Below are 13265 nucleotides of genomic sequence, written 5' to 3' on the forward strand. Positions count from 1 at the left end.
CTACTCAAATGGGTGTACTATCACCACTATATATACATATATATGTATCTATCTGAAAAAGTTTTCACAGAAAGCATAAAAACTGATAGCCTATACAGACGACATAGCAATACTAGTAACAGAGTAGTGCCTCTAACCATCACACACCAATGGGCTGGACAACCATCTAGATCACATCAAAAGAAGGACTCATCAGCGGAACTTACTAACCTTACACAGACGGTTCAAAAATGGCTAATGAAGCTGGATCTCAGGTGACCCTTCAATCTTCTGGAATACTTTATTATCTTCCAAGCAGAAGTCTTTGCAATAATATCACATCCTGTTATGTAAGAAAAATGTTCTTAGTGGATGCTTAAGATGTGTATAAGAGACAGGATACACTGTTATGAGTAAAACACGTTCTATAATTTTCATTGAGATAACTCAAATAATGGACGATATATGCAGTATAAAGTCACCCGGAAGTTCGAAAATCTTTGTGTTATTGGTGTAAAAGGGCTCAAGAAAGTATTGATCCGATTCAGCCCATATTTGTTACAAGGAATAATAAATAAGAATGATAAAGAATTCTATGCGAATTTCAATTGTTTATATCACACATTCGATATTTTTGATCAAAAGTCTCTCTAAAATCTGAAAGATCTAAAAGATACTGGGGTCCACATATTCGATAGGTAGGGACTTTAAAAGGGAATCTTGCCGGAAAAGATGTGCTGATAGAATAAGACACGAGAAATAAGAATTCATTCACACGCAGTTTTGAGGACAAGGTTCCTATAACTTACCTAAGTTAGGTAGCTTAACTGAAATTCAAGAAACGAATACTATAAAAGAGTAAAAGACAAAAAAAAGCCTCAAAGTATAGCACATTTCTTGGCATAAGTGGAGCCCTCAACAATGCCTTAAATAACGCAACATCAACTGGAAGCAGCCCGGATAGAGCCTCCCATCATATCGTGGATAAAGGCTCTACTGTGCTGCAGGATGATTTACGAAATATGGAATGAAGTCAGACTGCCTAGATTAGCGCAAGCAGCGACTACTCAAATGGGTRTACTATCACCACTATATATACATATATATGTATCTATCTGAAAAAGTTTTCACAGAAAGCATAAAAACTGATAGCCTATATAGACGACATAGCAATACTAGTAAGAGTAGTGCCTCTAACCATCACAACCATATAGATCACATCAAAAGAAGGTGGATGCGACTCATCAGCGGAACTTACTAACCTTACACAGACGGTTCAAAAATGGCTAATGGAGCTGGATCTCAGGAGACCCTTCTATCTTCTGGAATACTTTATTATCTTCCAAGCAGAAGTCTTTGCAATAATATCACATCCTGTTATGTAAGAAAAATGTTCTTAGTGGATGCTTATTTACACAACCTACTTTTAATTTTATTGTAAATAATTAAATAATTTACAATTAAAGAAATACTTATAAACTTACATATGTATATGCACATATATATTTTTGTAATTTATTCGCCCAAAAGCGGTTTCACAATGATCTCGTGCACCTGCATATGTGGTGGTGTGGAGAGTGTAAACAGAATGCAGCTCGAAACATCCTCCGATTTCAGTATTGGAGTCTTATCGCCCTTAAATACATCTGGCACAATTTCCGTATCCGTTAAGCCGGGGCTAACACTCTGCAAAATAAAAAAATAATAGTGATTAATGAATATATGTAAAATCATATAAGTAGGATATAGCCTGAAAAAAATGAGATAAGGAATGAGTCCGGGCTCCGATGGATTGCCGGACTAGTTGTTCAAATACGGCGGCGAAGACTGATAAGAAGCATGCATCGGCTTCGGCGAAAAAAGGATCGACGCACACTACCCTTTAGTTGATTTTAAACCCGCTTTTAACAGCACGAAAAGCAACTGCCTGTGTGCTCTCTGAATTTGGTATACCCGCAAAACTAATAAGTCAGTGTTAACTGACTTTAAGCAATTCCAAAAGTTTCGTCCTGATCCGAGCCGTACGATAACAAACGAGGCTTCTGCGAAAGCGACTTCCTATCGTACGACTTCTTCAATCTACGCTTGAATAAAAAACTTCGAGATGTAGAACTAAATAGAGAAGAGAATTCGATAAGAGTGTACAGCTGCTAGCGTATGCCGATGATATTGATATCCTTGGTCGCAACTTTCGCGCCGTTAGTTCTGCTATCTCCAGGGCAAGACGAAATATTTACTGTCAGCAAACAAACAGTCGACTCGCATGTCACTGTTGACAGTCATAACTTCGAAGTCGTCGATAATTTCATCTATCTTGGAACCGGTGTTAACACCAACAACAATGTCAGCCTTGAAATCCAACGCATAATAACTCTTGTCAACAACTTTTTTCGGCTTTTAACCGTTTATAACCTTTAAATTAGTACTCGTCGAGTTTATAATCACAGATGCCATGTCGGGGCATTTAGGCCTATCTTATCTACACTTGACAACGAAACCTCATGCGCATAAATATACATAAGCCTATACATCAATATATTATGTATGTATATACATATATTTATTACATATTTATATCTACGTATACATAACTGTTATATAAAACATACTTACAGTAATCTTAATTTTGGTGTTGAGTCCTCTAAATTCCTGACGCAATATCTCGGTGAGGGCAGTTACTGCATACTTTGATGACGGATAAATAGAAAGCCTCGGTGGCTGATTGTTACCGAACGTCATAGGTATACTGTGGCCCAACACGCTATTAACAACAACCACGTGTCCATCAAAATTACGTTCTTTCATCGATTTGAAGGCACGCTGTGTGCAATATACCGTGCCCATTACGTTGATTTGTAAGACTCTTTCCAATTCCACCGGATCCTGAGTGCTAGCCTGGCCAGCGGCGAAAATACCCGCATTATTGATAAGGATATCAACACCTCCCAATTCCTTGATGATCCAATCGAATGCCGTGTCAACGGATTCCTGTGATGACACATCACAAGCGACAGCGTGAAAGCGGTTTTGTTGTTCAGCGGTTAATTGTGCCTTCAGTTCTTCCATGCGCTCCAAGCGCCGCGCCAAACCCACAACAATTAAATTAGCTTTCAACAGATCCTTAACGGTGGCAGCACCTATGCCGGAGCTGGCACCAGTAACGGCTGCAACACGATTTTGCCAACGTTCCATTATATTAATAACACTTAGTTTTGAAGGAGAACACCAACTGTTTGCACAAATGAAGGCTACTGAAAAACTGAACAACTTCTGAAAATCGATTTACTATTTATACAATTAATGGTAGCGTAGCTATTAAGTTATGTTATTGTTATTGTGAAATCACTTTAAGAGAAAAGTTACGCACAAGTGGCTCAGTGAAGTGCGTTGAAGCTCAATCGTCTTGTTTATTAAGTTCATAAGCAAAGAGTTATGTGATGATCTCTCACAACATGTACAATGGACACCAATAACAATACTTAGCTGATATTTAAGTGAAGAGTAAAGCATAATCTCACTTACGTACAATACGAATTTGTTAAAATATTACGTTAAATGGAATCTTCGCTTGATTTTATAGTTCGATATTTATTATTTTCTTGGATACCATTAACCATTGTTTATTGGCGGCTCGACTATAAAGAGAAACAACTGTTGCAGGTTACTCGTATATCCTACGGCCGAAGCTCGAAACGAATTTGGTATTTGGATAGCTATTGTCCTTTATATATTCATAAGTCCTCTTTGCTGTTCGAAAACTCTTACAGTTTTAACCCAATTCAAATCGATCGGAAAGTTGATGTAATGCTGGCTTCAGTATACACCACAAAAAAAAAATAGCGGAGAGAATTTGTCAATTTCATAAATGATTGCAAATAGCGATCTCGGGTTTTCACCTAGATGTGGGCGATACCACCGGCAACCGACTCCTATAAAGCACCATCGCGAGTCTACAATTTATCTCTGGCGCATTTAATTAAAGATTTATCGCAGTTTTAGTAGTTGTTAACAGAACCGTTATATGGAGAGTGGGCGGTATTATAATCTGAATTCATCAATTTTCACAGGATAGGTACGTACATAGGTCTTGTGTCTTATAGTGGAGCGGAACCTAATTATGGCTCTTTATAGGCTTTCGTTTAACGACGTTTTGTRAACGTGTCAGTGGTCAGTGTGAAACTAATTATGTTTGCGGGCAGGAAAAAGCACAGTTTTAAAAAGAGTATTTTCACGACGAAAATAAAATCGTAAAGAAACAATGGTATCTACTTAAATTTTTAATCATTGCAATGAGTGTTTGTTATTGTACTACCTTAATAAATACGACCATCGGCTGTTCCAACAAAAAAGCAAACCGGCATCTTAAAAATTAAAAACTAATTCGTAGTCCCCTATCTGTCGTGGCCTAAATAGGTAAATTTTTCGTCACTTGTAGTCGTGTCTTCACCTTTGGGACTCGGAGGTCAATTGTTACTATTTGTCAGTGACAATCTCGTGGGAACATTTCAGTACCAATGTGGTCGTCAACGTTGTTTTCGGCTGCTATATTTTCTTCATGGTGCCGAGCGTGGGCTATTTGGTCGAATATTATCCATTAACGAATGCTGGGTCTCAAGATGGGTGATGGTGTTGCAAATTGTACGCAGAATAGGCCGATTATATTGACCATAAGTTTAGCGAACCACACGAAATACATTCTTTACGGAACCTGAATCTTCATATTAAAGTTGAACGATTTAACGTTGTCCATGTTGAAATGACAAACAATATTGAATAAAAATAGCTTGACAGCTTGAAACGACTCACGCGTGATCTGTCAAAAAAGGGCTATTGAAAAAATTACCTCTACTTGGATCACCCGTTATTAATTACAATTTATATCGCTAATGTTAGCCTAGCTATTAGGTAGTTCTATGAAATGTTTTCATTTTGTAGTGAAATCATTAAAAGAACTCTTGAAGAGCTCATCGCTGGAGCAAGTTGCTTGTAAAAGCTACTCATATGAGAATACAAAGCACTCAAGAGTAAAGTTGAGTACCAATGGCGAACTTCAGTGTGGTGAATTTCAGGCGTTTTGTTTGTAAACAGAGAGTTAGGTGAGATTATCACATTCACAATAGGTACTATAACAATAGCTAATACTTAAGTGGAGAGTAAAAATTAATTTGTCTTACGGTGCATAAATGAGCGCGATCTGTCAACCAGTTTGTTTAACGCAGCTTATTAAGTATGTATACCTCTATAGTGCGTTGCGATTTTTGCAATGGAAAAAAATATCGAGCAAAGAATTCGTCTCAAATTTTACATTTATAACCAAATTTCGTATGCAGAGTTGTTGCCGATGATGGAAAATGCTTATGGTGATTCAGTTTTATCAATAACACAATCCTACGAGTAGTGCAAAACCTTCAAAGACGGTCGGGAGATCGTTGAAGACATGCCTCGCTCGGGACGACCTTCAATCTCTTCAAGTGATGAAAATATTAAAAGAAAGAAGGATATGGTGCTGGGAAATCATTGGGCAAGTGTTGTTAGAGAGATTGCAAGAGAACTCGACATCTCTCTCGCGAGTCCGTTCGAATCATTTTGGTGGATATTTTGGATATGAAAGGCGTTCTTGCTCGACTAGTCCCAATAAAGCTGAATTTTCTTCAAAAAGTGTACCGCAAACATGTCTCTTTGGAAAGCATTATAAATGCCGCTGAAACATGGGATTATGAGTTTGACATGCACACAAGTGAGCAATCATCGGGATGGAGGGGAAAAAAACACTCACAAAGCCACTTAAAAATCGAGGGGATGCTTATTGGTTTTTTCGATATTCGTGGTTTGGTGCATCATGAATTTATCCCGGAGGAATAGACACTTAATAAAGAGCTCGATTTGGCTGGTATTCACCAGATTTGGCTGTGTGTGATTTTTTCTTGTTCCCTAAACTGAAATTTCGACACCGTGGAATGCATTTTTAGTTGATGGAAGTTTTGTTGGTACAACAGATCGTCGTTCTTAACCGTCCAAGTGAGATCCCTGTTACGTTCGACCTCTGAACTCAACCTAGCCTAATCTACTTAGCGTCATTTCATAGTTCGGAATTGAAAGTTGTGAATTTCACCAAGGTATTTCACTGCTAAGGTATTGATATTCAACAATTTATAATACTCAAATATAATATTTAATTTTTAATATTGACCTTGAAAAATATATTTCAAAAATATGCTAAAAATACTATTATTGTTTACTGTCTTATAAATTTAGCTAAATTTGTGTTTATAAAAATATTTTAATTTAGTATATATTTGTAAACATATATATGTAAATATATAAAAATATCGTTTTTCCTAAAGTAAACAATGGCAATACACTTGTCAACTGTAAAAACCTATAATTTCGACATAATTAATTTTAATACTAACGTATACATAATTTAAATAAAGGAATATATAACATTATATTCACAAAAAAAATTGTTTAAAAAGTTTTGAAGTGATTTTTCACAATTTGTCTATGATTTTATAATTTTTACTTTCTTCAAATCAGAGTTTATGCTCAACAACAATTTTTGCACAGCAAGCCGAAAGTCGTAACTCTAAATAATTAACTTCAGGGGTACTTATAACGGTTTAGAAAAATCACTTTTCCGCTACAACTATAGTTATATTTTTTTTGTCCGAATACAGCGCTGTACTTAGAGCAGTATCCAGTTCATCTTCATTCTCTATCAGCGCCGGCGCTTCGTCATCAATTTGTGGCACTATTTTGTACTGTTCTTCCGCTGATTCTAGTGGCACTTTATTTGTACGCAATGTTTGCATTTCGGCACCCATGGGATTGTCGAAACTCGGTGGTATCAGACGATTTCTAGAATATAAATATGTATATATATATATATATATAAGTGAATATAAAACAATCGAGTTTTCGTAAATAAAGTACGCACTTCGATAACAGCAGCCATATCATCGCTACGAACATCATCACCGACGTTATGCCGAACGTCCAGTATGTGCCATAGCGTGTATAGATCACACCTACAAAAACAGGTCCCAATACGCGCGACAAACAACCCGCACCGGTCATCAGACCCATCCAAACACCTTGCGGTCGTGGTCCCAATACCTTTGAGAAGATCGTTTGTATCAATGTGACACCGATCGGATAACCAATCGAGGTAAAGGCGTAACCGATGATGAATTGTGTTAAAGTCAGTGCTGGCGTTAGCTCACACCATGGCTGTGTTTTGGGACAGCCGAGAAATACGATATCATTCGGATCGAGATCTATTGTAGCATTGCCCGTCAGCGGTAATGTTTCATTGTAAACTTCAGCAATAACRGGTGGTCCATCGCCCCAAGGTATATACAGCACACGGCCGAGTACCATTAACGAGAAGCCACCCCATATGAGCACATAATGTTCGGGAAAAACTTTACAAAGCGGATTGATGGCAACAAATGTGGCTAGTGCCACAATAGCACCCACTGACATCAGTATGCCCATGTAGTAGAGCGCTTCATGATTGCTCCATGCAAACTGGTCCATGGTAAGTGAAGTGCCGAGTCTGAAAKAGAAGAGGATTTTTAATTTAAGGGATTAAAGATTGCATTGGATATTCGGTGGAGAGCATTTTTCTTCGACAGCGGTGAAGAGGTGCAACTTTCAAAGGCTGGAATAAGGTATTAGGAGTGTGGAGRTCTTAATTATTCGAAAGCGAAGTAGAGCTAAAGCTTTTCAAAGGCTAGATTAAGGATTTTTTTGTTTTTATGTAAGAACACTCAAGAATTGCCGTTGTCTTCCGACGAACCTTTCTCTCGAAAGCTCGTAACGCCGACTCATCAGATGTTGTCATCGTCATTCCTCTGCACTCGGCTCTCATTGAGAGAGGACTTCACTTCTCAACTGCCTACTCAGTCCGAAGTAGCATCTGTTGGCAAGAGTTATTCTAAGTTGGATTTCGAATCTGACGTGTTGTTGGTGCWAATACTGRTTCCAAGTTAGACGAAATTAGCAGTCAAACTACTTATAGTGTTATTCYTTGAGTTTCTTYCTCCAACGTTATGCAATAAACRAAACGTTCCACTTGATAAGCTACGCATATGACTTACGAGCACGCAGTACTTACGTTTCAAGTAACACAAAGTTGAAGACCAACACGAAGAATGCCAYAATTAAAGTCCACGCTGACACATAGTCCGGTTTAATGGCCTTCCACGTTTCGCGCTCCGAGCTTTTACCCTGTTTTATCATTATTTCGCGTGCAGCTATCTTATGCTCCTACGAATCAGAACGGTTTATTCAAATAAAATCACATTTGTCCTGTTATATATATAGTTATAGTACCTCAAAAAGTCCCGGCAGAAACATGATAAAGTTGCCAATGCTCATAAGTACATTTATCCAGCCACAAGCCGTGTACATATTGAAAACAATGGAGCCACGAAGAAAAYTATAACCATCATTACCCAATGGTGTTACAGCGGTCTGCAGACCGGGTCCCACAATGAAGCCCAACACCTGTGCAAGTGACACCATCGAAACGGCTTTCGTACGTTCGCTCAAACGTGTCGCTGCCGATAAGTACGAACGGCACACAGCAATATTTGCCGAACTGACGCCTATTAAAAAACGTGAGATCAACATCCAGTATTTGACATGATCGGGGCGCATTTCCAGTGATGAATATAGCCCACTGGCGAATGTGAACAACGCCAACGAACATAGTAAGGGTAAACGAATGCTRCCAATCCTATTGCTCCACCAGCCGAAGAGCGGACTGAAGATCATCTGACCCAARGGATTTGCGGCAACAATTAGACCCATAAACTCTTTGCCCGCCTTTGGATCTAGCTATGAARTAGTATGTGAAAAAGTATGTTCACTTCCTTAATAACTATTTCATATATTATGTATACCTTATTTAAGTACGGCCATATGCCAGTTAGTATAATACTGAAGCCCAGTGACATCAGGAACATTGTGAAATAAATGACGCGCACCGAACGCCAACGACTCCGATATTCCTCCAATGTCTCAAGRCCATCATTGACATCGTCGGGTATTTTTGGATTTTGTGATTTTTTACAAGAATTGCCCATTGTTGGTATTTGTACTTTTAGTTAAGGATACTCGCGTAGTCAACAGTTTGTGTTTGGCAGCTTCGCGGACGACATTTGAACGCTCTGAACATTGATGAAATTTTAGTTAGAAGTAAATGATGCTTTTTAGAATCCAATTTCGGTTTCGCTCGGGGTATGCTGATTTACATGCTGAGTCGGAAACTGTGGGAAAATAACATAATTATGGAAATGAAATAATTAATCCTCATGGACACTTTATAATGCCTACGTYGACCATAAAACGCTCAATATTAACTTTGCGTGCCACTTCCAAGCTTTACTCGTTTTAATAACAAACTATACCGTTTCTACAAATGCACTTTCGTAAACAAACAACAGGATATGCAGTCAGCTGCAGAGCATCTGTCTAAAYAGAGCAATGAAATCAATGAAATGTCATAATTCAAAAAGCTTTGCAAAACTGGTGGTGCGTATACGTGCTTAGGTATGCCAGAAAAGCTCCGCTTAGGCTTAAGCATGTCAAACTAAATTTCAATAGAAATGGTTGTTGAGGGTGTTCATGGACTTAATTCCATTAGTAATGGTTGTAMAGAGGCTTGGAGGAGCTTAAATCTGCAGAAAGCACACATATGTATGTATGTATATCTACGCGAAGCTTCTTCAAGTGATTAAACGGTTAAAATAACTTAACACGACTGTTAACTGCTCGCCTGCGTACCATAGTAAAACATTTTTTTTTTTGCCAAAATTCGTATTTTTTATTCGACACAGTTCTCTTCATGAATGATACACTGATTATAGCGTATCCCCAACTGTTCGATACCCTTTTTGTAGTACAATTTGCCCTTCAACATAGACCTCCGTTTCGGCGGTCAGCTCTTGATTCARCTAAAATGTCTTCYCAGCGAGCATTCTTTTGAGATCTAAGAGCAGGATATAGTCGCTAAACTCCAGATCTGGAGACCACGTTTGATGTAGTGTTCGAAGCACAGATCAAGAAGTTTTGCCATTATTTTCATTAACTTATGGCACTGTGCCTATGTCTTGGTGAAACGGCACCAAAATAAACCACATTTCGACCGTCACCTCTTCATTCGACGAAAAGCGCGCAATCCTTTGAAAACTGAGAACAGGAAATAGTCGCTGGGGTCCAGATCTGGAGAACACGTTGGATGCGGATACAATTCGAAGCTCAATTCATGGATTTTGGCTAACGTTCTCATTAACTAGTTGCACGGTGCCTTGTCTTAGTTATTTGTACTTGATTTTATACTTGATTTTGTACTTGATTTCGTACTTCAAATGGTCAAGGAGAGCTATGTAATATGTTGATGTTCCTTCCTTTTTCAAGGTAGTCAATAAAAATTTGTCCATGCGCATTCCAAAATACAGACGCCATAACCTTTCCAACCGACTGTTGTGTTTGTCCGCGCTTTGGAACGGATTCATGGTGTACAGTCCACTCGGATCTCAGTCGATTAGACTGCGGAATGAAATGATGAAGCCRTGTTTCRTTTAATGCCACATATCGACGCAAAACCTTGGSTTTATTAGACTTGAACATCTCCAAACACTGCTTCGAATATTCCACTCGTCGTTGTTTTTGGTCAAAAGTGAGTTCGCGTGACACCCACTTTGCACAGAGCTTTCTCGTACTCAAATATTTGTGAATGATATGATGTACATCTTCAGTTGTTATCTTTAGAGTGCTTGCTATCTCGAAAAACTTCACTTTACGGTCATCGATTTATTTATTTTGTCCACTTTTTGGATGCTTTCGTCGGTAATATCCTCTTTTGGGCGTCCATGTCTGTTTGACCAGATCTAAGCTTAGCATACCATTACCTGATAATTTTTAGTTTTTGCTTCGACTGTATTTTTTTTTTTTTTTTCCTTAAAAAATCGAATTTCTCTTTACCCATTTTTCCACAATAACAAAAGTTTCTTCACTCAAAATGATATGCTATAATGCAAAACTAATGATCAAACGTTAGAAACGTTAGGACTAACTAAAAATTAGATGGATTTAATTCAAGATGAGCCATCTGTGTGTCAAGCCGGAGATAATTGGCATYTTACTCAAAATAAGTTATCGAAGAACTCAAAATCCCATTTTACTATGTGCTTACCTTTAGATTTAGTGGTTATTCTAATACGAAATATACCTGCTCGAGCGCAGTTGTCATACTAAAGGGTTCTAATAGGCTTTGCAGCACCAAACGACAACCTTCTGCTCAGCTAAATATTTATGAGTACTACGTCGAAATAGCGTAAATAAAATAATCTGAAACTTCTTAAGATTAAGGCTATTACCTAACACGCATGAAGCGTGCTGATAACGAATTATGGCTATTATCCCTTATAAATAGTAGTTGACGTTCAGCAAATTAGTCAGCAATATAGAACTTGACAAAATGAAATCAGTTACTGCTTACACGTGAAAAATTCTATAATTGCTAAGAACATGCCTCTTATCTCAATGATTAGTGAAARATTACTGCAAATTGTTGCAATTTCAACGAGATAAGTCATCACAATTATATTTATATAAAATCTCGCCGTTTATAAATGTTTATAATGGCACGATTTGGGAATTCTAGAATAAAGTGCTGCCGATAAAAGGTATAAAGGATAAAGTGTTAAGTTAGGTTAGGTTAGGTAAACAGGCTGATTTCTCGGTAGRTCACGAATAATCCCCATTTAAACAGCTAGAGACGCCTAACTGTCGTTTTGTTCAGAACTCCAACGTATGGATCGAAAAAACCGTTGCATATTCACGAAACGCCTTGAGCTTGCTATAMATTTATTGAGGTGGTTAATATCAATTTATAAGGACTCCTCAGATTTTTAAAAACTATAGCAACCGAGATGCTTTAACCTCAGTTTGGCAAAAGGTGAACAGTATAGGATAAAGTCTCCACATCTTACTTATTATAACTTTGACAAGTTAATATCAGTAAGATAGTTTGCAGTTAGGATATCTATCATTGCGGCGATGTGAGCTTTCTTGCTAAGATCTAGCAGTTGAGGGGACTTTTTTAATGTGCGAAATCAACTGCAAGATTGGCGCCGTTAAACGAATTTTCCGCAAGAACCTTCGGACATAGCTCAATAAGCTGTTAGCCGGTGAATAAAATACACCACATATTACGCTTTATCTGAGAGGAAAGGTTTCAATGTATGTTTAGAGAAGGCCACAAGAAGAATTGCTTCCAAGTACTAAGACAACCAGAAGCAAACTCCAGTGAGTTATATGGTTTGGAGTTAATTTCCCTACTATAGTTGCAGTGAATTGACAACAATTTATAGTTCCTTACATCCAGCTGAATATATTGTCATTATTAAGGATTTTGTGGAGACCACAATGTATGGAAACATCMTGTAATCATCGAGCATTGCTGACCTAAAAAAAATATGGATGGTAACATTTCATTGACCGCGAGCGTATGCACTTAAGTGCGAATAAGTATTCASATTAATAAACATTAATGTTGGCTATACAAATATATATTTGCATGAATATGTTAATATTTAAAAGCAACATTTGTATATTTAAAGATAAATTAAAGAAGCAACGATTGCACGCATGCAATAACCACACATACATACATATTATATATATCAGTCTCATCATTTTAATAATATGCGAAGTAATGCCAAAGCGCTCAGATAAACAAAGACAATTTTCTTTATGATAAGCAATTTTTTGCTCTTTGTTTGCGAGATTTTATACTCGAATAAGTTCGTCTTGCATTCCTTAACTGAATGGGTTAATTAACTGCAAGTTGCTTTGATCTATCATATATGTACATACATATATGTAGACGCCTTTAAATAAGCAATGTTTAAGTTTATCTATATATTCCGAGATTATTTGGAAGCTTCAGTCATATATTGTTATATATCAGGGCGAYTTGACTTATAAAATGTGTCTAGAARGCTGGTAAAATCGACTGATCRCTGTTGGACAATAAGATAGTTCAATAAAGACCTTAAAGATAGTATGCTAGGAGCGTTCAAATAAACTTGTATACAAATTTAAACTGACCGAAGCCAGACATAGAAATAACTTTTCAGATCTGAAGTAAATAGTAAAGATATCTGCGTAATCTTCTTTTATTGCCASTCATCGCAATAATATAATTAATTTTAATCCAGACTATGATTATATGCTTAGAAGCGATCACACTTAGACTGTTATGTAGGATACTA

The 13265-nt window shown here is 37.4% G+C and overlaps 2 protein-coding genes across 10 annotated transcripts in view; both read right to left on the reverse strand.

The window, feature by feature from the left end:
• Positions 1 to 3225, reverse strand: part of LOC108966776 (farnesol dehydrogenase) — a 13468-nt gene extending 10243 nt beyond the window's left edge. Inside the window, exons 1-3 of one of the 4 annotated variants that reach the window (XM_018929824.1) lie at positions 2593 to 3225; positions 1464 to 1665; positions 1288 to 1353 (exon numbers count right to left, since the gene is read on the reverse strand). In XM_018929824.1, coding sequence (XP_018785369.1) covers positions 1495 to 1665; positions 2593 to 3171 — 750 coding nt within the window. In that variant the 5' untranslated portion in view covers positions 3172 to 3225 and the 3' untranslated portion in view covers positions 1288 to 1353; positions 1464 to 1494. The other 3 variants (XM_018929823.1, XM_018929822.1, XM_018929825.1) reach the window with 3 other exon arrangements.
• A 3090-nt stretch (positions 3226 to 6315) lies between these two features.
• Positions 6316 to 13265, reverse strand: part of LOC108966746 (major facilitator superfamily domain-containing protein 8) — an 11302-nt gene continuing 4352 nt past the window's right edge. For 5 of the 6 annotated variants that reach the window (XM_018929777.1, XM_018929781.1, XM_018929778.1 and 2 more), the window contains exons 2-6: positions 8889 to 9254; positions 8317 to 8823; positions 8099 to 8250; positions 6917 to 7537; positions 6316 to 6837 (exon numbers count right to left, since the gene is read on the reverse strand). In XM_018929777.1, the coding sequence (XP_018785322.1) occupies positions 6609 to 6837; positions 6917 to 7537; positions 8099 to 8250; positions 8317 to 8823; positions 8889 to 9071 (1692 nt within the window). In that variant the 5' untranslated portion in view covers positions 9072 to 9254 and the 3' untranslated portion in view covers positions 6316 to 6608. Of the gene's footprint in view, positions 6838 to 6916; positions 7538 to 8098; positions 8251 to 8316; positions 8824 to 8888; positions 9255 to 13265 lie in introns of those variants that run through there. The other variant, XM_018929782.1, reaches the window with a different exon arrangement.

Source organism: Bactrocera latifrons, unplaced genomic scaffold, assembly GCF_001853355.1.
Source record: "Bactrocera latifrons isolate USDA-ARS-PBARC rearing strain unplaced genomic scaffold, ASM185335v1 scaffold_17, whole genome shotgun sequence".
Lineage (NCBI taxonomy): Eukaryota > Metazoa > Arthropoda > Insecta > Diptera > Tephritidae > Bactrocera > Bactrocera latifrons.